This window comes from Mugil cephalus, chromosome 1 (assembly GCF_022458985.1).
Source record: "Mugil cephalus isolate CIBA_MC_2020 chromosome 1, CIBA_Mcephalus_1.1, whole genome shotgun sequence".
NCBI classification, from domain to species: domain Eukaryota; kingdom Metazoa; phylum Chordata; class Actinopteri; order Mugiliformes; family Mugilidae; genus Mugil; species Mugil cephalus.
Window position 1 is genome coordinate 5,810,799 of NC_061770.1, and position 25,923 is coordinate 5,836,721.

At 42.0% G+C, this 25,923-nt stretch overlaps 1 protein-coding gene across 5 annotated transcripts; it reads left to right on the top strand.

Annotated features, from left to right (window-relative positions):
* Window positions 1-1,870: 1,870 nt before the first annotated feature.
* Window positions 1,871-25,718, top strand: lima1a (LIM domain and actin binding 1a). 5 transcript variants are annotated; one of them, XM_047594516.1, is made up of 14 exons: window positions 1,903-1,997; window positions 5,648-5,771; window positions 5,899-6,126; window positions 7,700-7,859; window positions 9,437-9,482; window positions 14,178-14,327; window positions 14,415-14,627; window positions 20,965-21,028; window positions 22,440-22,534; window positions 22,721-22,786; window positions 22,907-22,958; window positions 23,172-23,236; window positions 23,327-23,460; window positions 24,081-25,718. In XM_047594516.1, exons 4-14 carry the CDS (start codon window positions 7,735-7,737, stop codon window positions 25,126-25,128), a joined length of 2,058 nt encoding a protein of 685 aa, XP_047450472.1. In that variant the 5' UTR covers window positions 1,903-1,997; window positions 5,648-5,771; window positions 5,899-6,126; window positions 7,700-7,734; the 3' UTR covers window positions 25,129-25,718. The 5 variants fall into 5 exon arrangements, with proteins under 5 accessions (XP_047450455.1, XP_047450447.1, XP_047450464.1 ...); XM_047594491.1 differs by having other exon boundaries at window positions 1,898-1,997; window positions 14,178-14,627; XM_047594499.1 differs by lacking the exon at window positions 5,648-5,771 and having other exon boundaries at window positions 1,871-1,997; window positions 14,178-14,627.
* Window positions 25,719-25,923: the final 205 nt, after the last annotated feature.

A 25,923-nucleotide genomic window follows, 5' to 3' on the forward strand; every position in this document is an offset into this window, starting at 1 on the left:
AAAAAAATTGCACGCATTTCAACCATTTTCTAATTAGGAGGCTCGTCTTAATTCCCGCAAATATACAACATTTTTCTCATATCAATGATACTATGTTCAATATTTGGCTGATAATGTTGGTCCAGTTTAGCTATCAATTAAACTCTTCTTTTTAATAATCAGTATTAGTCTGTGTTTCTTGTAAATAAACAAATAAATTAAAATGTGTCAGCTGCATTCTTGAGCAAGGAAGGACTTAATGTTGTTTTTATTACGCTGCAGGCTGGATACGTTTTAAATTTACACACAAGGAGGCAGTATATCTGATGAAATTCTCAGTCATCCAAGTCATGGTATATCTAAAATTAAGCTCAAATTAAACTGAACACAAATGAATGAGTGTGCTGCTGATGCACAAAAATGGAAGGAAGTATCCAGTTGCTGCTTCAGTGAAACAGAACCAAAAAAGTTTGACATCTTACAAAAATCATATGAAATTGTGACATTCAATCAGCAGATTTTTGTTGTTGTTGTTGTTGTTTTTTTTTAGATTTGTAGGTATTGATCAGTTATGAGTAAAACATGTTGAGGTATGTTAATATTCCTGCATACTAGCTGCTAAAACAGTATGCTATGCTGTAGAATGTGATGTAGTTTTGACAATGAGCTGCCGTGCATCACAGCAGGATCACAAAGCCAAACTAAAAGGAACTAAGCTTATTCATTTAATTAGTATTTAAATACGCAAGACAGAACTTTATGTCATTAATGTGCCATAGTAATGCAAACTGCCGTGAATTTCCCACTGTGGGATAAATAAAGTTCTTGACTGACTAACTGATAGCAAGTGGCCAAATTTACCTTCAGACAAGAACTTCAGGAGGATTTATGTGTTTATCTGACAGCGTTCCTGCATAGTTTCATATCTGCTCCTGTGTGAATGTTCCCTGAATGGCCAAACAGGCTAAATATAGTGGTGAAGAGTGGAAAGAGTGGAGCTGCTGGACATACACTTATGTAAGTATGTAGCTGGGCTGCCAGGTATGAGGAAGCATGGAGACCGGAGAGGCCGGAGACAGACGGAGAGGAGAGAGAGAGCCTGCTATCTAGTGGCTCAAGTGAAGCATTACACAGTAGGCTTTTGCTTTTTTGCCACTTAGAAAAGAATTACATTTTAAATGTAGCAGTGTTCAACAGTGACTTTGTGAAAAAAAAAAACAACATTATATGTTTCTTTGATGTTATTTAATGAATGGAATGAGGTAACTGCTACTTATATATTAAAATTGTGTGCTGCTTTATTCTTCATACTCACAGTAACAGCAGTTGTTGACAGCAACATTACCTTCGAAGATTAAGATTGTACAAAACGATTATAATTACAGCTGTGTTTTCACCTTTTTAATACGTGGCATCTGACCTCCTCACTTAAAGATTTTTTAATTTATCCTTTAAACGTCTCAGGTGGTTTAATTTAAGTTACTATTAAAGAAGCCAAATGTGCATGTTAGCTGTTTTCGTAATATATTCTTTCCTCTTGCTTCCATTGATCTTTTAACCTTGTTTAATTTTGACACTTCAGTAGTATAATTTCTGGCAGTATGTACATTTAAATGCATTAAATAATAAAGTCTTTACACCTTTATGTACTGACTGCAGTATTTTTGTGCTTCATTTGTGTATCAACATTGTAGTGTTTCCCATCCTTGCTGGAGGATAAAGTTCGTCTTTTACTTTATTTTTGTTTAGTTAACAAAATATAAAACAAAACTCTACTCTATTTTTTCATCTTGTCATATTGGCGAATGGATATTTAAAACAAATGGTAATAGACGCCTATATTTGACCGCACAACAGCTCAGTCCAAGCATTAATGTGCCGTGTCCCTCGGCGGAGGGATACCAGTCACCTGATTGCCTTTGATGAAAATCAGGGTTAATTGAAGGAGCGCTGCTCCTCAGTCACCTGGTCGGATGCCGGGTGTGATGCAAGGGTGAAATCCTGAGAAACTAACGGAGGTGAGTGTAAAAAAAACATCTGACACAGAAATGAAGCAACAGACTGAGCTGGAAAGGTGCATAAACAGGACTTGTCATTGCTTAGTGTCTTAGTGTCTTCGTGTCGAGACAGGACTGTGAGTCAGTGCTCACCTGAGTTGTACCTGTCTCAGGCTGATCAGACCATCAGACAACCTGTCTCGTTCCCTCCCCATGTGCTTCGTTTATGGCTTAAGTAAATGAGGAGGTTGGATTATGTTGCCAAGGATAATATCTCTTTCATCTCAGAGGGCAGGTTTACTTTGTAGACTGCCAGAGGTGGCTGCAACGCTGTTTGAAATGAATGCTTTGATTATCGGTGACATGTTTAAACTCGGTGATTCCCCTGTGTTCTCAGACCTGGACATTTTACTCTTTTTAGGAAGTATCCTCGCAACATTAACATTGTCAAATAAGACTGTATCGTATCATAAATAGTATCCTCATCTATCCACGATAAATGTTATTATTAGACCCAGTAAATAAATCAACCTAATTAAGGAGCTGAGAAGGATTCCACTGACAATAATATTACAGTCAATAAATTGAGCAGATAAACCTGTTTACTAGAAACTTGTCTCAGAAGATTTGAGGTTTAAACTTTTCTTGGAATATCGGATTAAAGGTTTCGAACTGTATGATTTACGTTGACACACAGAGTCAGGTATTAACACGATTTTAGCTTTTCCTCTTGCCATGAACGCATCATTAAATGTTCAAGGAAGTGTGACCTCATTAAAGTTGTTTTTTTTTTCTCAGTTCATTTGGCGCCACTGTTGGTATTTCCAGTGTTCAAGAAAGACAGAGTAATGTGTAAAACCTGGAGTGTCCCTTTAAACCACATCCAGATATTACAGCACGGAAGAGTGTTACAAAACTTAAACATGTGTGAAGTCTGTCTTCCTGTTTGTTTTTCTCTGTGTAAATAAAATTAATATTACATTTAATGTAACCCAGATACAGACAAAGGGGCGCAGGATGAGACGGACTGGTCATCTGATGTCTGACAAGACAACTGAAGACTTACAAAGAGAGGGCTCATCCTTTCTTTCTTAGTGACACTATGAGTCACGTCACAGACACTGATCTATGCTGATGATTTCATATCTGACAGAGAGCCATAGATGAGTGTGCACCTGTTCGCACCTTTTTACCTGTAGGCAGAATCATGAGGGTTAAGGAAGCGATGCGTGTGTCATATGTTACGTTTACATGGACACTAGTATTCCCCTAATGATCAGAATAGAAATGTAACCCTCTAAATCAGAACAGACCAGACTGATCAGAAGGGGATGGTGTAAACGTTTGATCATCTGCTCAGTAGAGGAGCATTGACTCCTAATAACCATGTAAACACTGGATCAGATTGGTTGGATCTGTTTTCTCTCTGGTTGGAGAAAATGCACATTTTCTGAGCATGTTTGATCTACATAGGGGAAACCATCCTGTGACGACTTTCTAGGAGGCAGAGAAACATGGTCGCAGGAAAACAACCAGTTGTTGTGGTTGAAAAGATGAGCAAAGCCAGTTTGGATGTGGGCAGCTCTGTTGAAAACATGGATCTGACCTGTGGGTTATTTCTTCAACAGCAGCATTTTTATTTAGTTTATTATTAAATAAATCAGAAAAAAAATGAATCCAATACTTGCATCAGAGAAAGACTTTAATGTGTGCTGTGAATACAAAGGTATGCCAATAGCAGATGTTACTCGGCTGTTGCTTGATGTAGATGGAAGTGTAGATGAGTGTTTGATGAACTTGTGTGTACTTCCTTCGTCCTTATCAGTCAGTTTCAGCCTGGCAAAGGGCTGGTTTTATTGATGTGAGACTGGATGGCTTCTCCTGTTTAAGTGCTTCTGTTTACAAAGGAAAGAGGAAATTCCAGTTAATGTCACATCACCTTCCAGCTCAGCAGGTGAAAATGAAAGACATTTTAACCTTTTGAAATTCTATGCAATCCCACGTGCCTTCAGTCGTTGGGGAATTTCTGAGGTGAGATGACGCCAGGCCCTTTCCAAAGAATCATAGCTATCATGTGTTTAGGATTAGACTGTTTTAGAGATGTGACACTGATGCAGCTGAAAGTGTTCGGGGCCACCACGAGGCTGGAGTTTAATTAACCCTGAGGGCCTCGTGGGACGTACCACCTCAGACATGGTGGTAAACTAGAGGAAAGAATAAGAAACTGATCTGAAGTGGATGTCAACTATTTTGATATATGTTACAAACATGACTCCAAATGAACATTGAATGAGACTTGACTGTAGGATGTTCAATATGACAGGATCAGAAAACCAAAGCGTTGAGTAGATGATGTATATATTTTACACAAGGAATGTGCACACACAAGGATAAGATGAAACACAATGGTGAGTTTGTGTGGAGCGTTGAGATATGTGCTATCTGGCATCTGAGGACGGTGAGCAGACGGTCATAATCAGTTAAAGGTAAAAAGATAGACTCCACTTGATTCTACTTCAGACTAAAATCTTAAAAGAAAATCTTCATCTCTTTTGGACATCTTGGGCATGTGCCTTAAAAGATAACTGGTGATCAGTTTAATAAAACCGATATTTAAAAGTGGAAACCAACTCAATTTGGTGACCATTTCTCAGACACTGCTGATCTTATTGTGCTTTAAGTCTTATAAAACACAAGTTTTGTTTCATTAGTATTGAGTAGCAGTAGCAGCTGAGCATAAGTTTGATAGAGCACAAGAACAGCCCTATCAAATGCATACTGAAGAAAGGCAAACGTCTTATAAGGGGTTGATGCAAAAGAGTAAATAACAGTGTCGTCAACCTAGAAATGAAAAGCTGAGTCTGGAATATTCTGTCTAAGACAATTAATATGTAATATAAATAACAGTGGGCCCAGAACCAGACCTTGTGGGATCTAAAGTCTGGATGACAACATTAGTTTCAGTAAAATATGATGAAATATGTTGTACGTACTTTCACAACACAAGTCTACAAGAACGCAAAGCGTCTGATGTGTCTGGTTGTCAAGCAACGGTAAACGTAGTCTATAAGGATAACACTAGCTGGCATGCTAATGTAGCCGGAGCCTCCCCAACCGTTTTCTCATCCGAACTCTTTTAGCTTTCTGCTTTTGTTTTTGTTTTTACACAAGGTTGTGATTTTACCGCAAGCCGTTTCTCTGTAGTCTGTTTTGTTCTCAGTCATTTCCTCATGAGATTCCATGGAATGGAGCATTCACTTCTCCCTGACCTGATCTAAAAAAACAAAACGATATCCTGCAGTGGGAGTTTTGGGTATTTTCAAATCTTGCCGTGTGTGTAGAGATGGTAGAGATAAGTTTGAGATTAACATGACGAATATCTGTTAAGATTCTCCTGAAGAGTGTGACGCAATGAAACCCCTGTTATCTGAGCCCAGTTTAACCATCGGCCTAAACTCCCTAATGTGTCAATATTTAGTTAGAAAGTTAAAAAAAAATACTAAGACAGCAGCAAAGACATTCAAAAAAACACTGAGACCCCTATTTTCCATAGTTCCTGAAGCTGATGTTGTCGAGTGTTTTTGTCTAACAGATTAAAACCCTGCATGTGTTCATTTTACAGTCATTCTTCTTGTTCAGTGAAGATTTTTCTTTCTATTTTTTTGGAGCAGCGTTCCTCCCCCTCGCCTCCTTTCAGTGGAGTCAGCCTAAATTGTTAATGAGTCACATCCTCTGCAGTCTTGACCTTGTGAGAAAGTGGGCAGCCAGGAGTCACTCAGCTTCCAGGAATCCACGGTGGGATTCCCCCTCTCCCCCCCTCCTCTTCCTCCCCCATCCTCCCATCCTCCCTCCCTCCCTGTGGCTCGTCTGCCATGTTGTTCAACACTCGCCCACATTTTGCCTCTCTCTCACATACCTTCAGGTTGCTTCCTCTCAAACCGACAGTGCTGCTGATTAGACGGGGAGGGACGGCTCGTACCTGCCAGGTGGAGGTGAATGCTGCTTGGTTATTGGCTGAGAGGAGTTAAATAGGAGTGGTAGACTCCTCCTACTTCCCGTCTGCTCAAAAGCTGTGGTGGAAACGACCTAGGAACGAAAAGAGAAGGGAAGGAGATCACATCTGAGACTGAGACGTGCCAGACTGAAATAAGTAGGTGGATTTATTTTAAAATGAATGAAGTTATAGTCCTCTGCTTCTGTGTGGTGTATTAAATTAAGCCTAATGAATGGAATGAATTTCTTTACAATGTTGAGTTTCTTTGAACTTTAGGTCCTTTACTTTCTTTGTCTGTAAATGTTAAATGGTCCTTTTAAACTCTTTGGTGATACTTTATTCCTGGACTTTTTTTTTTTCTTTTAGTTTTACTTTGAGACGTTAAGTTCAGCTTTGCATAGACTGTATCAGTTTTACATCTGCTTTGCTTGTAATCTCAACCTACTGACAGCAGCAGGTTGAGTTGCTGTGGAGTCAAGACATTTAGCTCTAACTGATGAATGTTTTAGACTTTTAGTTGGTCAGAGGAAAAAGTTATTTAAAGGCTTCAGATTGCTCTGGGAGAACATACCATTAATCAAAAAGTGATCTGCTGATTAGCTGATAATGTAGATGTTAGTCAGTTCTTACAGTCTCCAGGTAGAACCTTAATTCAAGTAACATCTTCTAGAAATAAAGCAGAACATTGGAACAAATATTCAGGGAATAAACTTCCCTGAAGTTATAAACTTCCCTGAAGTTATTGTAACTTGAATCGTTTTTGATGGTGTATCACGTGAGGATGTCACATTTGACACATTTAATAAGTTGGGAGGTTTTACAGACTTGACACTGTGATCATTAAGGAAACTATTAAGGGAGGCTCTGTACAAACCACTGAACACATTTTGTTTTGCACACAAATACTCCCATTTCTGGGGTGTTACTTTAACAATCCTGGTGTCGGTGAATACTTAGCACAAAGGAAGTGGTGTTGTAGAAATGAATGAACCAGCACTAATTAGGCAACATCCCACAACAGCCACCTGCTGAGTGACGTTGAGTCGAAGCCCCCGAGGCTGTGCGGTCACTGGCCTCATTGTTTAACTCACCCGGAGCGTATGTAACTCACAGATGACAGTTATTTATCGTAATCGGACAGTGCTGCTACATGCGACTGCACGCCCTAGGCCTCGGGGCTGTGAAGTAGCATAGGAGGCGAGCAGGTAGGGACATGTGTGTGAGTGAGAGTGTCTTGTGAAAGCGTGTGTGTGTGTGTGTGTGTGTGTGTACAAGTGGGGTTTTGTGTGGTGCAGGAGTATCGGTTGTCTGGTCTGCTGCTAGTCGGCCTCAGGGCTCAGTTAGAGCAGTGTCACAGGGAACAGATGGTCAATGGCTGAGTGACGCGCTCTATTGACTTTGTGACTCTGCTGCAGCTTTTACACAGTCCAATGTGTAGTCTGACAAAACCTATTGATTTCTGGCTGAGGTTTTATACTGATGCAAAAAACTGTCACTGTCTCATCTGATCTAAAACCCTGTGTTTAACCAGAAGAGGAGGAGGAGTAAGTGTGCAGCAGCGTGAGGCGAGTGTTATAAAAATTTTAAATGCACAGGAAGGGTGTTTCTTTCTGCTCATTTAAAGGCTGCACAGCTTCACAGAAGAAGGAAGCAAAGCCAACACCAGTCCGAGTGCTCCAGTTTGATTTTATTTGGCTAAAGACTCTTCTTTCTGTCTGTGTCCTCTCAGAGTGTGTTCCTGAAACGCTCGGACGTGAAGCAAAGATGGCCTCGGTCGAACCATTCAGCCGCAGACAGTGGGCGACGCAGTCACTGAGGGTCACAGCCAAGGAGCTGTCCATCGTCTCACCCCGGGGCAAAAACAACGCCATCGCCGAGCGCTTTTCCAAGTAAGACCGTCCTCGCCGTATCTCTCCTCTACCCAGCCGTGACCATGAGTTTAATCATTTACCAGCAGTCCGTCTGTCTTATCTGTCACTTCACACAGTTGTCACCTCTGTCCCTGATCAGAAATTAGGTCAAGAGTTTCCTCGCGACTTTGTTGCCACTCAGCTGTTTTCAGTTTCCTCTTTTTTTTTCTGTAAATGTGTCATTACTACACTATCAGGCTGAAGAAGTCACTTCACTTTGTCTCGTGATACTTATTGGTTCAGAGACTGAGTCGAGTAGAAAGGAGCTGAATTCTTCGTGGGGGTGCTCCACCACACAGGGCTTCCCCTTTACCTCATATCAAGTTGCTCATTTGTGTGATGAGATGGATGTAGGCTGAACGTCTCCTCTCTGCATTGACTCCATCTTGCCACTAGGAATCAGTATTGTCCTCTGTGGGTAAAGAATAAGCAGACGTGTTTTTAATGCAGTGTTAATGACTCTGTGGTGTTGATTTAACATCAATAGCTTTTTTTTTTTGTTGTTGTTGCAACAACAGGACAACCAAATAAAAAGTGTCTTTGTCGAATCCAACTTTACTTTCCCACAACTGTGACTTTGGGGGTATTCAGTGTTGATTCGCACAAATGAGTTGTTTCGTTAATGGTATTAGTTAATCACATCCTACATTTAGCGTTTAAATGGAGAAAACATTAATCTGAAACCAGTTTGTTTAGCAATTAATTGTCTATTAGAAATCAATTTAATATAAAGCTGGAGTTTCCAAAGTGCTTTCAAGTCCCAGACAAAGTGAACCACTGTGTATAAATGAAATAAAACATGATATTGAAGCAAAGACGCAGGTGAAGAGAAATCCGTTTTTAAAAAAATCAAATACAAAACTAGAATTTAGTTTTTACTCCTTATTAATGAAATTCAAGATGAAGCTTTTTGAAATTGATTGAATTATGTTGTTGAAATTGACTAGGAACTTAACAGAATTTGTTTAAAAAAAAAAAAAAAAAAAACACCTCATTATAGTTTGTAGGACTATCCAGCTGTGTGCGGAGGTACTTTCTTTTCCTTTCTATCTGTTGATACAAGCCCCATAATAAAATCCAAATGTCTACACCTGGCTATGCAGTCATACTTGGCAGTAACACTGTTGTCTTTTGTTGGACATTTTCTGTCATCGTTTTAATATAAATGATTCATTTTAGAATATATTTGGTAGATTAACGTCTGAAACTTATCTGATTAAAGTTGGGTGAGTCACTCCAACCTGACAATGTTCTGCCAAATATTCTATTTTTTATTATTGAAACATTTATGAGTTAATGGAAATCTGGAGCGTTTCCCACAGAACTTTACTGACAGTCCTTTGTCTTTTGAGTCCACTCATTCACTCCCTGTGTGTCCTCTGCTGTGGGCTGCACGTCCTCCATCCAGATTTACTTTGACACGTGAAATCATCAAATGTTCTTGGAGAGGAGCAGGGACATTTCATCTTAATATCCTGGGTGTGTAAAGAAGGGCAGGGCAGCAGCAGCAGCTGTGAACAGCTCTTAAATTCTCAGCTTGTCTTCCTCCTCCACAGGTACCAGATGGCAGCAGAGGAGGGGAGCGCAGAGAGGAAGAAAACGGTGAGTGACGTATCCAGTATGGGAAGTGTTCGTACGCAAGCTGGAGCACAACTGAATCAATACTTCATCACAATTAGTTTACAAATTGCCTCGGTTCATTTAAAACAATCATGGAAGAAACTTCAGGAAGAGGCAGCGCAGGACAAACAGGACAACATGTGATGTAGTGGAGTATAGACAATCACTGTGGTGACACATGGACAGATTTACAATGTATGTAATCATGTAGGATGTTGTTGTTACTGTCATGTTACACCCCTCCCCTGGTTCCTGTTAACCACAGTATCCTTTGTTTAAGTAATTGTTGCAGTAATATTTACACAGGACTCATACGTCCTCTCGAATATCAACATTTCAAATTGAGCTTTCAACCGACGGCCATTTCTGCAAAGCCTGGTTTTGTCATGAGAGTCGACTCTGTGCTTTCAGACTACTCTGCTTTTACTCTTTCACTTTATTTCTCAGTCACGTCGAGTGGTCAAGATGTCAGTTTTACTGTGTTGCAAGGCAGTTAGGATGTGTCTCAACACATGAAAGAAACCAGTCCAGTGTTCCCGTGAGACAAGTTGTTCAGTGTCACTGAACTTTTGTGAAATAAGATGAGAGGTCAGAAAAAACTGGAGCTTTGGTTTTACTTTTACTTTCCCTTTTTTTTTTTTTTTTTTTTTTTTTTCCCCTCTACAACGTGTTGTTTTTTATTGATGATTCCGGTTGCCTGAGTTGGATTATGTCAATTATTTCATATTATCTCTAATTGCAGAAACCAAAATTAGAAAAAAACTATAATGATAGGTCAAGTAACTGAAAGTAGTATCGCCTCCAACAACCTTAAACCCTCCTGATTCATCACTCCAGCAGCACATTAGGCGAGCCACTTTCATCTGTGATGCCGCAGTGGTAACAAGACACCTCTGTCCCATCCGATCTGTGTGGGGACGTTTGTTTTAGTGTCTCTGTGGGGACAGAAGGGGGGGAGACCAGGTTAAAAGGCTGCTTTATCAGCACCTTATTGTTTCCTGCAGACTAGTTGGAGTGCCCTGTTTTTTTTTAGTGTTGTAACAGTGGTTGAAGAAATGGACAAATCTTCTCGACTCAAAGGGACAGTTCAAAATATCATATATTTCAAAATATAGATGTAAGGGCCACGTGTGCTGTAAGATATTATAAGGAGAGCTGTTTCTGTTCAGTATGTGGCAGCAACACAATGTGAAGGATAATATCCTTAAAGCTTGTTAGACTGAATGAATGGAAACGCTTTAGCTAATTCATCCACATTCAGTCTCTGCTAATAAAGTGAACCTTTTAATTTGTCCAAGTGAATAAGGCGTGCATGGAAATAATGGTGGTTCGGTTCCATTTAGTGTCATGACTGTGAAGGTGCACAGAAGCAGGACCTCCCATAAGTGAAACGCGACCACATGTGCTTTTCCTACCGTGACGTCAAAACTTCTGCCTTGACAAAGGTTTAAAAAAGGGGTCATTCCTCTGTTTCACTCAAACTGATTCTGTCATTTACCTTCGACTCTGGAGTAGATCTCAGTTTGCCTTTTTGAAGGATTAGAGTGAAAGAGCTTAGAGTGAAGATCCTCTGTGGAAGTCTTGTATATAAAAAGTAAAAATGTCATATTAAGTACCTTTTAAAATGATGACTCTGAAGAAAGGATTTTTCCATTTGTTAAACGTCTGTTGTGCTTTGCTCTGGGGAGGAGAGGAAAGGAATTAAGGGAGTGAGAGTCTTTGTGCTTTATTTGCTTTTTGTTTGCTCCTCCAATCATCAAGTGACTGTTCATCTACTCAGTCGGTCATTGTTTTGGGTAACTGAGAGCAGTGCTTTTCAGTGACTAGCGTTGTTGATTTGTCTTTTCTTTTTTGATCATAGTAAAGTTATTAGTAAGTTACATCTGTTAGTGTATAATAAAGTAAGTATATGTAGAATCTGAGTTAACTGTTCAAAAGTTAATGCTTTCTTTTTCAATTACTAAAAGAGGTTTACAGATTATTTCATTACTATAGTCCAGGCATAAATATCTGAGATATATATGAGATAATTACCTTTCAACCGAGCTCTAACATCTGCTCAAACCTCAGACTGTCCAGGTCTAAACTAGTGACATTTCCATGATCTAGCGACCTGTGAGGACACCCACCTCTCACTGCAAGCTAACACACCCTTCACTATACATGACTTTACGACTTGATAGAATTTAAACAGCTTCTGTACAGTTGTCATGAATATAAAAAATAACTAGAGGCTTGAACATAGCTTTTTTGTACCAGGTTGTAAACATGTTTGTGTTAAAATGTCCAACTTTACAGCAGAAGTGGAGGTCACTGTTGGAGTCGGCCTCGTGTGGTCATTAGTGGAAATGCAGGTTTTGGCACTTAAAAACTGGATTCATTTTTGAGTACTTCTTGATGGCAATTAACAACAGCGAACTAAAGCAATATGACAAACATCGTGTCACAATCTTGGCTGATAGTAGACTCATATTTTCTTAATGCTGCACAGACACAGATAAGTTTGGTTGCATTAGTTCTTCTCTTCATACTTTTAATGTGTGAATGAATGAAGGTTTATTTTAGGGATTGGATCAGCAGTGTCACTTTACTATGACTTTAAAATCTTGCAGAAGCCGAGAAAGTTCGTCTGGATGTCGTTTTAATCCAGGTTTAGTCTTGTGTGTTTTTGCCCTCCTGTTATGTTTCCAGCACTTTCTCCTTTTACCTTTTTCTCATTTCCTGGGCTTATTTTCCCTCTTTCCCTCACTGACTGTCTCTGTTTCTGATTTTCTCCCCCTCACCCGCCCCTCACCCTTCGCCCCCTTCACTCCCTCTCTGTTTCCTCCCCTCCTTCCTTCCCTCTGTGCTGTAGGGGGTGGGCTGGTTACCTCACGTTGCTTCATTCTGATCACTTCTCAAGGCTCTCACATCTGGGACAGCTTGTAGCATTTCCAGCCGACACACCAACACACACATTTACACAGCCACGCAACGCCAACCGGACGGCCGGGTCATCTGCCTCTTTCTCAGGTTTTTAACTCTTCTCTTTGGCAAAAATACACCTCTTCTAGCTTCCTGCTGTGTGTCCAGCTGCTCCAGGTTTATATATGTTCATGCTGACCAGCTCTTTTGTCTTCGGTGCAGAAGTTTCTTTTTTCTTTTTGTGTCTTTTCTTCTTCTCCCACAGCTGAGTGTCCTGAATTTGACTGCTAACATAATTGTGTACCAGTGTTGTCTTAAGCTTTTGGGTGTTTTTTTTTTTTTTTTTTTTTTTTTTTTTTTCTAAGATTCATTCAGTTTTAGAATGAGTCCAACACTGGTGGAATTTATTGAGCAAACTAAAAACAGATTCAGAAAGCAGCTAGCATCCTTCAATGTGAGATTTGTCTGCCAAGGCCTTAGAAAGAGTGAGTCATCACAGTTTGTTGTGATTGTTTGTGGGGCTGCGAGTGAAAACGAGTTTCTGCTCAGTGATTCAAAGTCTTATGTGCTCGTATACTCACATACATTGGAGTTTTAGATAAGAGGTGAAGGTGATTATACAGGTAATTAATTAACCTGCAATATCCTTTGGTCTTGTCAACAGTGAAGGAAGAGTTTCACTATTTGTCATACAGTATGTTTTATTCAAACTTAAAATGTTACACTGATGCAAAGTCTGTTGTGGGCAGAAATGAGGTGGTTCAGTATTTATACAGTCTATAATCATCAGTTCATTGTTCAGTAATTATTATTATTAGTTTATTGAATTGGGACAATGCACATTAATCAACACTGATGCGTTAGTCATGATGTGTAAATGCGCCAGACTTAGCACAAATGCTAATTTTCAGCCAAGGCAGGTACACAACACAGACAGAGAGGACTTTAAAACAACAATCATACGACAAACAATTAACAGAACCAGACACAGACAGACAATGTCACAACAAACCAAAAAGGACACACAGACAGTGTCGAAACAGGCAATATTACGACTACAGATTTAGAACAAACAAAAACATAACGGACCAAGAACCCAGAGAGTATGCATCAGATTAAGAAAACTATTTAGGCTATGCGAGTACACGTCTGATTAATTTTTAACCAGTGTTTGAGATGTTTTTGTTAAAAAGTAAGTAGTTGTCACATAGTAGTCACATGTGTGGTGGTAACTTGTTCCAGGAATGTGTTCCTCTTACAGATAAGACCATTTGAAAGAATTTAGTTCAGCGCCTTGGTACATTACAGACACCTCTAGTTAGAGCTCTCGTTCTTCGTCCTTCAATGTTTGTTCTCTGGATGAATTCATTTAGTGGTGGGGGGGCATTTAAAAGTCTGAAGACAGGCATCCATAAAGATTTGATAGCGGTCTAGATCAAGAATATTATACTTTTTTAGGATATTAAGGACATGTGTGCAGATTCTCCTATACCTTTTTTTTTCTGGACCTTAGAGCTCAGCTGTTGATCAGAAACCAGTATTTGAGTCAGTCCTACGTGCATGTATGCTTACTGCTTAATCCGCCCAAAAAAATTAGTCCATAGTTAGCGCACAATTTATTTACTATTGTTTGAATAATGTCAGTGTTTCTTTCAAGTGTTTCATGAGATTCGTCAAAAGTAAAAATAAAAAATGATAACAGCCTGATGGTTTAATCAAGGTAACAGCTAACTATTGTTGTAAATAACGGCCGAGTGGTTATTTTCTCTGCAGGTTGTGGAACCTCTGTCTTCGAGTCTGCGCAGTGGGAATCTGAATGTTTTAAAGAAGCGCTGGGAGGAACAACAGCAGCAGCAGCCGTCGCTCTCATTCAGCCACAGAGCCCAACCTCAGGCCACATCCTTCAGCTCTTCCGTCTGTCACGTCAGTCCATCAACAGGCCCCCAACCCACATCCACGTCACAAACGCAGACCCAGCCTGACACTCTGAACTCTGCCTCACTTTCACAGGACCAGGAAGCAGAGCTAGAGACCCGGGGTCACTCCGAGACCAGCTTCAGGCAGCAAGCTCATCCCGAGGATCCGACCGACATGGAGGTGAATCCCAGCAGAGGTTCAGAGGGACACGAGGCGGCAGCAGCTGAAGTTCCTGACTGTGAGAAGCCCAGCGTTCCCCTCAACAGCCTCAAGATGATGTTTGAGAAAGGAGAGAACCACGACGAGGCAAGTCTCCCTCTACTCGCTGTCCTCTTATTTGACTACACGAATAAAGTGAAATACTTATTCAGTCAAGTAAAACTTTCAATTTTTTTCAATTTCTGTTCTTCCTCATGTTTACACACACAAGTAGCACATTGCTCCTTTTAAAAATGAAATGCAACATATATACTTATAACATTTGCCAGTTTATTAGGTACATGTAATATCAAACAAAGACCGCTGAAGTAGTTTTGGGGTTGGGTCTGCGTCATTGCCGGTAGCTCTTGAATGAATGAACTTTATTAATGCTACTTTTAAGAGTAAGATTTTACATTTATAAATCATGATTCATTATTTGTGTCCCACAATATAAAAAGCAACAAAATCAAGCAAATTTTAGTGGTGAGTGGAAAGGAGTAATATGATCTAAAGACTGTAAAATTAAACTAGTCGTAGTTTCGGTTTGGTTTGCTTCAAGATTCAAGAGTCTTTATTGACATTATGAGAACATAACGAAGTTTTGCATTTGTAACTGAGCATAAAGTGCAGCTTAGTGAAAGTTCCAGTCTATGAAATGTTGTGAGTGCGTGATTGTCCTGTGGACTGATGGTCTGTTTGATTGTCAGCAGGGGGGTGTGTGTGTGTATGTGAGAGAAGGTGTACCGTTATACTGTCACTCTGTAGTGATATCTAGTGTTGTGAAGTTTGTAGAAGTTTGGGCCGAGTATCAGCAGCATCTCTCATTTCAGAACATGTGAGTTAACAGTCTGAAACTCTCTTTAGTTCCTCTTAAACAAAAACAAGATCATGATTCGTTCTAGTTTGAGGTCAGATCCCTCCAGTGCTATCATGCTGCTAGTCACATGGTACGGGCTCACATCGCTGCTCTCAAAACACACGCACACACACACACTCAGCTGCTTGCACATCCTCTCAGCAAGCATCCTTGAGAGGATCTCTGCTTCACGCTTCCTGGGGCAGCTAATTGTTATTTGTGGAGCATTAAAGTGGAGGAATTTAACGTCCAGTCATGCATTGGCTCGAGGCATGTGAAATGTAAAGTGCTCATACTTGAGGTGTGACGCGTTAACAACGGCCATGCTGTGTTTCCTCGACACAGAGAGCTCATTTATGATGGAAAGAGAACATTAAAGTCATTATGAGGCTTTGAGACTCCGACGTTTCAGTGCGTTTAAAAACACCACTGACCTGGAATTGGCAGCATTTGGATTCTTTGTGGTTTAGCCTTCAGCTATAGCAGCGTCCCAGTCAGTTAATTTCAGATGTTAGTTGCTATAATTAAAGTTTATGCAGTCCCTGGATCACATTTCATCATTGGAAGGGATCAGATTGCAAGGGGCATGAAGGTTATTCTGATTGAGGTGGAAACATGAGGCGTTTTCATTCGATTTTTCATCTGTTAAAAAATGAACAGCTAAAAGAGTTTCTTCTAGTGACACTCAGTTTGACGAAGCTTTTTTTTTTTTGCAGCAATTAGCTCCTGGTTGCTTTTAGTTTAGTTTTGCTGGAGTTGGGTAAGAAGACTGATGTCACATATACATCTAGCTGAATTAGCTTAGCATAAATGCTAGAAATGACCAGCCTCACCCTAAAAGTGATTAAGTATCTCACTAATTAACATGTTACATCTCATTCATTTAATTAATATCGAATATTTAAATGTCATTTTGTGGTTGGCTGTTTTCAGCCTCCATGCTAAGATAAGTGGCTGATTGAATGGAGCCTCCTATTGACTGTACAGACGTGTGTGTGGTATCAGTCTCCTCATGTTTCAGCAATAAGGCACTTAAGTGTAATTACTATACTCCAGATAAAACCAGACAATGTTGTATTTGTCTGCAGTTTAGTGTAATTTAAACGGCGTGTAAATAAGTCTTGTTAAATCATTTTTGGACAACATTGCCTAGGGCATAAAAGGAATCATTTACATCAGGGGTTTCATTCACAGATAATGTGTTATAGACTTTGGTTTTAAAATCCTTAAGTGAGAAACGTGCGGCTAAACATTAACAAAGACTCTGTTTTTCCACCCCTCCCCACCTCCTATGTGGGCTTTTAAAAAGTGAGATGAATCAGCGCTACGGGGAGTTTCGGGGAATTGCAGTCTTTTATTGTGTGTCGCATAGTCGTCCTTCCAAAGGAGGGATTGTTTGGGGAAATCCGCGAGCAGAAATACAGGACCTATGCAGCTCTGTAGAAACAGTGTCCAGGCCTTGTACAATAGTCTGTAGTGTATAGGCCTGGCCGGACCTTCTGCCTCTTTGTTGAGCCTCCCTTCACAGAGCAGATGATGTAATAGTCCAGCCTGGCAGGCTCATGACTGCAGACAGCTGATCTGCACTCTGAGCCTCTTCAGACTGTCTCCCCCAAGGCCATCAAAGCTCCCCCCTCCCCTTCACAAGCAGATGATTAATGTCCAGCCTGCAGGCTTGATGCAGCAGCTGTCTGCACTCTGACCCTTCAGACTGTCTCCATGGATAGTCCCCTCCCTCTCCACCTCATCAATCTTCCCCGTTGTCCACTTTCTGCTCTCTGTCCACCTCGTAGTGGTTTTCTCTCTCGTCCATCCCTCCCTCCCTCCGTCTGTCATCGTTAAAGTCCTCCACTCTTCTTTTTTTAGCTGTGCTAGCCTTTAGCTTCAGTGACTCATTCATTCCTTTGGGCTGTGTGGGACAAATGCTAGCATGCTAATAAACTAAATGAATACATTCTTAACATGCTGACACTGCATTTATCTGCGGTATAAAAAGGACATTATCTAACCCCCCCTCATCCATTCGGTGGGGACTCATGCATCATGAGGCACTCTGAAATTAATTGACCCCTCCTCCCTCCCACACAGCCCATCTCTGCCCCATCTATGCTTCCTCCCTCCCTCCCGTCCTGCACCAGCTGCTCCTCCACCTCCCTCCTGTCCTAAATCACTCCTCTCAGCCCGCTTTTATTCTAAAGCTGGGGGACCATGACACAGTAAAAAAAAAAAAAAGAAAAAAAAAGCTTTTAATAATCCCCCCCTTTACCCGTCTGTAACACCATGGCACACTTTGCTTCGCCTCCTGCCGTCATCCCCACCTTCATCCGGCCACACCCACCCCCCTTTGAATATCCCCCCCAGGAACACCTGCTCCCTGTCGCCTCTCCTACTCCCACCCAGTCTATCCTTCCTCCTCCCCCTTCTCCCCCTCCCCTAAAACCATCTCCAGAGGCACTACCCCTCATCTCCCTCACCATTAGCCACAGTCTGTGCCTCTCGGCTCCGGAGCTGCTGGTCCTGCTGCTTCAGCTGCACCACCGCACTCTCCTCAGTCTCCTCTGACTCTTCATCTTCCACTGTGGCTTTCTTTCTCTCCGTTCGTCTCCACCACAGGTAGCTATAGTGTTTCGTTCACAGATCAATGTAGCGTTTCTTTGTCTGGCCTCGGAGCCACTTACTTTTTCCGTCGGATGTTTTTGTTGCGTCTGAAAGACGTCTTTTAGGCGACACGGTTGCAAAGAACCTGTAATAAACCGCTTCTCAGAGGCCACTTTATAGACTTCATGTGTGGTTACTTTGAACAGTGTTATTGTGTGTTTCCTGAGCTTCATAATGTGAGCTGGTAGGTGATGCTGTAGGTGTCTACCTCCTCTTTGTTTTGGTGAGGATTAATGTAAGAACAGGGCATTGTCTGCCATTCACTGGGTGTTGTTTTTGTTTTGTTTTGTTTTTTTCGTGGGTCCAGAGACAGGGTGGGGTCACGAGGGGAACCTGAAGTCAGTCGTTCTGTCTGTATGAGCGCTCTAATAGTATCAGGATTAGCACTAGTGTCTTTGTCTGGTCCACTGATCAGTCTCCTGAGACGCAGCTTGTTTACATCCTGCTCACCCCCACATGTTCACCACCCCCCCTCATGTACATGCAAACCAGTCTCCAACCCCCTCCACCCACAAAAGCCGCGCCTTCGGTCTCTGGGAGATAATCCACCCCAGGGAATAGATCCATTCTTCTTCTTCTGATGATGATGATGGCGGTTTCTTTTGTTGGGGCTGAATCCGTTTTTTAATTCCCCAACTTGCAGCCTGACGCTTTATTTTCCCGCTCACAGTTGATGATTCAGTGAATCTTATATTTAGTTTGTTTTATTAATGACATAAATTTGACTCACCCCTAACTCACTGACTCAGATTTGGCAGAGCCTCTGCCTCTTAAATCACCTGTGATAGTCATCTCTCCTCTTGTGAGTTGTAGGAATCCGGTTGTAGGAAGTTGAAGATGCAAAACTTCCTGTATCTGCAATCTTTATTTTTATACTAACAATCATGTGACTGCACTTCCCTCACCGCTTATTAGCATTAACATCTTGTAGTTCATTGACCACATTTACAGAGATGCTTCTGATCAGGGACTTAGATTTAGATTGATTGACCCCTCAAGGAAATTGTATTTTCAGCATCTATATACAAAAAAATTAACAAAACGAGAAATAAACAGTGTACAATGAATGATAAACCCTTAACAGATTAAATTACAAATATCACACAGTCCTCTGTGGCCTATTTCCTCCTCCCCCCAAGTGCGGTGTTGTAGGGCCTGATGACACGAGGAACAAAGAGTTCCTGAGTCTGTTAGTCCTGTTTTTGATAAGACATGCGTTTACACGCCCCCAAAGACACCAATCACAGTAGCACTTTTCTTTTGACTAAGTCATAATGCCTACTGTGTAGTGTCAAATCTACTGGAAATAAAACAGAAGAACTTTATCGACAGCTTCGAATTCATTCAACTCCAGCTGTGCTCATCTTCTCAAACACTTGTTTGAACATCTTTCTGTTTCTGCCCTTCATGGAAACTCCCCTCACCTGATGTTTACTCCACGTGTTATAAAAACGGGGCCTCGGCTTTACTGTGTTTGTTCACTGTCACTGCTCCGTGTTTGCCTTAGTCTGTCACTGCCTGATAGTCGAGGACAGGTCAGTGTTGTTTCTGCTGCCTCCAAGTGGCCAAAAATACATTGATTGACAGTACAAGTTAGAGATTAAACTCGGCTTCTCCACAGTTTTGACTTTCTTTAATTATACAAAGTTATTTTATACACCAATGTACTGTATATTGGTGTAGTTTAAAGGATGATGGGAGTTTAAGTAATTTCCTGAAACAGATGGACACTACAGTTTGTGGCAAACAACATGAGATTTCTTTGAGCTACAATTTTGTGCACAGGCGTGGCACTGACTGTACAACTATAGTGACCATTTTCACCCTAATGACAGAAAAGAATGGACGTCTTAGTATAATGTTGCTCACTGATCCACTGATTGAAATCTATTCAGTCAACGGAGTCTATGGCAGAGAGGAATGTGTTTGGTGCCGTCGTGGAATTTCCTGACAATAGGAGAAATATCACAACACTTCTCTTATTAAATACACAATAAGAACCGTAGAAACACGCTTCACAAATCAGCATCAACTTGTCTGTGACTCGTCCACCTCAGCTTTGTTTTCTGTTGGGAAATCTTTTCCAGCTTTACATGCTGTATCCTGCCGACGGCCTGAGCCAAACTTCTCATCAGGTATATGAGCCAGAAACATAGTGACACAAGCTATTACACGAAATCATGTTGATTTCCGAATTTCTTCATCTTAATCCGTGAAGTTGGCGAGTCGGTCACTGCTCCTGCCGACTGAAGGCTAAATGTGGAGCCTGTGAGCTGAGAGAAAAGCGTCATACAGTAGTCGCTGTCTGACCTGTTGTGTAATCTGTATCTTAAGTGACAGGAGATGAGCGACTCATTGCCTCATGTTGGACGTAGGCGTCAGTAGGAGAGGTTTGACCGTTAACGCATCTCATTAACAGGAGGGATTGTTTTTTGTTTTTTTTAATTGAAAGATTTTTTTTGTTTGTTTCTTTGACATGAGGATAAGCATAAGCAGCTCTGGGTGTTTAAAACCGGTTGAAGACATTTGATCTATGTCAGGGTTCAGCACGTGTTCTGTGAAGGTCTGAACTTCAGTTAAAACCACCACAGAGAAATGATCAGTTTGTTTTCTGGCCGCCGGCTGCAGACAGACGTCTCGCGCTCCGTCTCTCTGAGCTCATAAGGGGATTAAAGCGGTTTGGACCGGACACACACACACACACACACACACACACACACACACACACTGCTCTTTACCTCTGTGATTCTCTTGTCTTTGTCTTTCCCTCGTCCCTTTGATCCGGTCTGTTTGCTCAACCTGCTGAAACATGTGAGCATCAAATGGCTGTGTGTTTGTGTGGCATACAGCATTAGTTGCCATATATATTTCTTAGCTTGTGTGTTTGTTTTCTACACTTCTGACTGTATTTATTTTTGTATCTTGCAGGTATCCAGAGAGCAGACCGGCAGAGGAACAAACGGTACCACCAACATGGACCAGCTGCTAGGAGGTACATGTCTTTTGATTTCCTTTGGGGCGGGGAGGAGGCAGGATGGGTGAGAAAGATGGACCACAAATATAGCGGACCTGAACCAGGGACATATAATAACTTTAGGTTGCACTTTTCTCTATTAAAGTTAGGCCACCATTCCCCTGTCCCCTCACGTCAGATTGTTTTAATGTTCAAGAAAGTCGAAGGAATAATTCTTCTGTCTTTCTTTTGTACTAAAAGCTTATGAAATAAATAGTTTCTGTTATTAATGTGTGTAATGTGAAAGGCGTTGCTCATTGTGATGAGCCCACAGAGGAATGTAGCTGCCCTTTGGTTTCACTGGGGGATTTTAATGTCCTTCAGCTCATTGTTTTTGGATTCATGTGCTCATCAAACTTGTTTCCAAATGCAGTGTTTAACATTTTATTTTAAAGGCAACATATCAGATATACTCTTTCTTTTTTTTAACTTAAAGCTGAATATTATCCAGGCGTCTAAGGTATGTGTATAGTTTGACTTGAATGTAACTGACATTCCTTAATATGTGGAAAAACCTGCACTCTACCTTTAATCCCTACACAGACGTTTAACAGAGTTTGACAACTTGAGGGCAGCAGAATCAAGATGTTAAAACACTGATCGGTCCCATTTCCTAGGAGCATAGTGGAGCATATATATAGCAGCTATCGAGCCAGTTTGGTGTAAAGTGGTTTGTTTTTTGTTTGTTTTTTTCTCTGAATGTAAATAAAAAAAATCCTTAATGTGATATAAAGCTCAGAGCTTGAAAAAATGGTAAAATTGAAGTGTTCAGGGTTTCTTGCTACATCACACACAACCCCTTTTATAGTCATTTTAACCACTAATAACACAAATAATTTTACTTGGCCTCTTATACTAAATACTGTAAAAAGACAAAGGCAGTACATGCTCTGATATAATGGTCATTTCATCTGCACTGCCAGCATTGTTCCCTGATACGTCTCACAAACAGCGAAAAGCCGGGTGTCGCCTTGCCTTCCCCTGGATGGATTACATCCTTCCCAGAAGTGAAAAGCTCAGACGCAGGGCTCTCTGAAACGCTGTCATCAGCAGACCGCCTCAGATAACACAGGAAGAGACGAGCGCTCGCTTCCCCCGCACACTCACTCCTGACCTGGTGCTTGCGTCCTCAGCCTGCAGGACCAACCAGCGCTCTCTGCACTCCGTCTGAACTGGGATGGGTCGGAAAAACATAAATCTTGAACTTGTCTCGTGCAGAATTCAACTAACCTGCCCAGTGATCAATAAACTAAAATAAAAAGTCATCTGGTCCAAATCTGTGCAGTGTTTGTGGGTTTGCAAGCTGAAAAGACCATTACTACACTTAGGTTAATAGTTTAAACATTTATTATAACAACCTTAAACTTCTCAATGTTATGTGTGTTACCAGATGGAAGTCTTGCAGACTCCACTCCTCTGCGGGACAGGATGGCCCTCTACCAAGCAGCCATCTCTAAACAGGAAGTCCCGACTACTTCAGTCAGTGTGAGTATCTGCTGCGACGCTTTTTTAAGAAGCATCTGATCACAGTTAAAAAGGAGGCTACAGCTCCTCCGACAGACAAACCAGTCAGCCGAGACCGAAAGTATAAAGGAGCCAAACGGTCGTTACATTAAACATGAAATGTGTTCTGTTTCTGACTTCCTGCCTTGTCTCTTGTGTGTCGCTCAGAGTGATCAGCTGGACAGTTTCTGTGTGAAGCAGAAGGAGAATGTCCCTCCGAGTCCTCTGGACAGGGTGAGGGTCATGATATTAACTTTCTGTTTACTCTGCGTGGCTCGTGTGTAAATCCTACTTTGTTTAAACATGTGACCGTTTGAGACGATTATGTTCCTCACACTTCTTCTTTTGTTTCAGAGTCCAGAGTCTGAACCAAACAGCAGGAGAGCTCTGACCTCGGAGAACAACGGTAAAACAGCTTTCATGTGACAATAAGTTTTTATCTCAGCTTTTGATTTACACTGTTATTGGTGATAGAATCAGAAAGTCTATACATAAGTTTATTTTTATTGTGTATTCTGCTGGTGTTTGAAAAGACAAGGAGACCTGCTTTATTCTGAGTTCCTGTCTCCCTCTAGTGGTCACATTGCTTCACTGCCTTTTCTGATCTTGTGCTCCACAGGCTCTGGTCCCGGCACTCCCGCATCCTCCCATCAGAAAGAGTCTCCTCAGGCCAAGACTCCCAGGGTGAGTGCTCGCAGGAAAACGCTCCACATTTACATCGTTTGTCTGTTCTGTGTTTAGTAAAATTAATGAATTCACTCTGTGTGCGTGCAGAACTTCCGCCTTCCCGTGAGGGAGACCTGTGTGGCGTGCCTGAAGACCGTCTATCCTCTGGAGAGGCTGGTGGCAAATCAGCACGTTTACCACAGCTCCTGCTTCCGCTGCTCACACTGCAACACCAAACTAAGGTGAGGGCAGCACAAACGTGTCACGTGGAGGGACATGTAGTTTAATGCATTCAGGCGTGTATCACAGAATCACAGAATAAAAACCTGTGTTCACATATTATTCCTAAAGTTGTTTATCTAACAACACCAGTAAAGCTAATTACAACATTTACATTTGCATAAATTCCAGTAATAAATAACAAATGCAGTTAGATTCAAACATTAACATCTGGATTTCCTCAGGCAGGTTTGAGTTGTTCCTCTGTATTCGATAAACTGGACACAATGCATCTACATACAGGCTCATAAGGTACTAATTGATGGGACATTTCATCTGTAGAGAGGCCAGGAAAAAGCCGTAGGGGTAGGATTATTACATCTGTTCGTACCTTGACAACATCCAGCTATTAACTGGATGACAGACACTGACAGATTTAATTAAAAACGGATCCGTCTGTTTTTATTTATTTTGTTTTCCAGTAAAAGAGTAAGACAATCCTTTTAACCTTTTAAAACCTTGGGATGAGATTCAGACCTGCTCTATGACTTCAGTAGCTGTGGTTCTTCATCTCACAAAAAGAAAAACACATTACGAATGAATGTGTTTCTAAAAAAGTCCTTTTTCTTTTTAATGGCTTCAGTTTGGCGAACTACGCCTCCCTCCACAACAACGTCTACTGCAAGCCGCACTTCTGCCAGCTCTTCAAGGCCAAGGGGAACTACGACGAGGGCTTCGGCCACCGGCCCCACAAAGAGCTGTGGGAGGGCAAAGGCGAGAGCGGCGAGAACTCGCCTCAGTCCAACTCTCAGGCCAAGCCTAAGATCCAGAGCCCGGCCCCGGCTTCGGACCTGGACAGCCCCAGCGTGGAGGACTCCCCGCTGGCTAAAGTCAACATCTTGACGGCCACCATGGAGGCGCTGGGACAAGGGTCGGCGGAGAAGAGCGACCGACCCACTGAGACCCGCAGGCTGAAGATTTCCTGGCCACCGCGCACCGAGCCGGAGGACACGCCGAGCCGCAACGAAGACGCCGCAGACGGCGGCTCAGCCTGCAAGTCCATCAGAGCCAAGTGGCCCCCGGAGGAGGACTCCCCGTCCTCCCCCGCCGAACAGGACCGAGGCTCGCCCTGCCTGCGCCGGAGCTCTTCCCTGAAGGAGCGAAGCATGGCCTTCACTCTGGCGGCACAAGCCGACAGCGCCCCCGAGCCCAGGAAGCGGAGCCCGCCGCCCCCCGTGGACGACGGACAGCTCAGCCCCGAACCCTGCGGCATGGAGCTGCAGCACGGGGGACAGTCGTCCGCCAGCCAGACTCCCACCGAAGACAGCTGCGTGGACGTACACACCAGCTCGGGAGAGGAGGAGCAGGAGGGCGAGATGAAGAGCGAGGACATGACCGACCATCTCGCACCAAGACGACCTGAACAGGAGGAGGAGCAGATGATGGAGGAGGAGGAGGAGGATGGCGGCGTGTTGGAGGAAGAGATGCCTCCTGAGAAACATCAGGAGTCTCCCACAGAGCCGACGGCCATCTCCTCCCCCGAGGGGGAGGTGGAGGCCAGCCGGTCGTCTCAGGACGTGGGCTTCTACGACAGCGAGGAGGTGGATGATAAAGAGGAGGCGCTGACCGTGGAGGAGATGATCAAACGGAACCGATACTACGAGGAAGAGGAGGAGGAAGAGGACGTATAAACTGGATCCTCTGCTCTCGGCCAACAGACACTCCTTACTGTTCCTTCTTTTCTTTGTTGTTTTTAGATGCTCTCTTCGTCCCTTCTTACAGGAAGTTGATGCCGTGGTCTGTGAACTCTACTGAGCTCTTCATTGGTGCCTCTTTGAAAAGTCGAAAACATTTGAAGCCATTCCTACAAGACAGTAGACTTTTTTTGGAAACGCGTGTCACCGCCGTAAATTTGTTTTTAAATGTAAGATATTTAAAATTATACCCCGTGTAATAAATATTTTTAAAACAAGAGGTTATGAGACAGAATAGACGTTTTATTTTTGTGCGTCTGACTTTTGTAATTTTCTATTTTCACTGATCTGATCGAGCCATGGAAACCATCATGTGGGGAAATTTACCACTTCCTTTTGACTGAACGTCGGTGTGGAGAACTCATCTGTCTTATGTACACGTTAAACTGCAAACAGACACTTTTATGATCCCGTGCTTCCAATCTGGAGCCTTATAACTGGATATGAATAATGTTGTACTGTTGTTTTTAAACCAGGGGACCAAACATCCTCCATTTATATGGTTTCAATAAACTGTTACGTCCAAACTTTCTTGTCCGAGTGGCTGATCCATGGAAACACTTGTTTATGATGATGGTTCATTTTAGTGCCACATTAGACGTAGTGTAGTTAACTAGATAAACCTTGAAAAAGGACCAAATTCGAAAACTTGATACGACTTGAACAGGTGAGAGGTTTGAGCTAATGTTTAGTAGGTTTAGTAGGTACAATATTCACTTAAGTTGTGTGTGT

What these genes read in the sequence shown, in the direction of transcription:
- lima1a (XM_047594499.1), top strand. Translation starts at nt 7,735, where the DNA reads ATGGCCTCGGTCGAACCATTCAGCCGCAGACAGTGGGCGACGCAGTCA. An exon ending in TCCCGACTACTTCAGTCAGT is followed by an intron (nt 22,535 to 22,720) that starts GTGAGTATCTGC and finishes TGTGTCGCTCAG; the next exon opens with AGTGATCAGCTGGACAGTTT. An exon ending in CACTGCAACACCAAACTAAG is followed by an intron (nt 23,461 to 24,080) that starts GTGAGGGCAGCA and finishes TAATGGCTTCAG; the next exon opens with TTTGGCGAACTACGCCTCCC.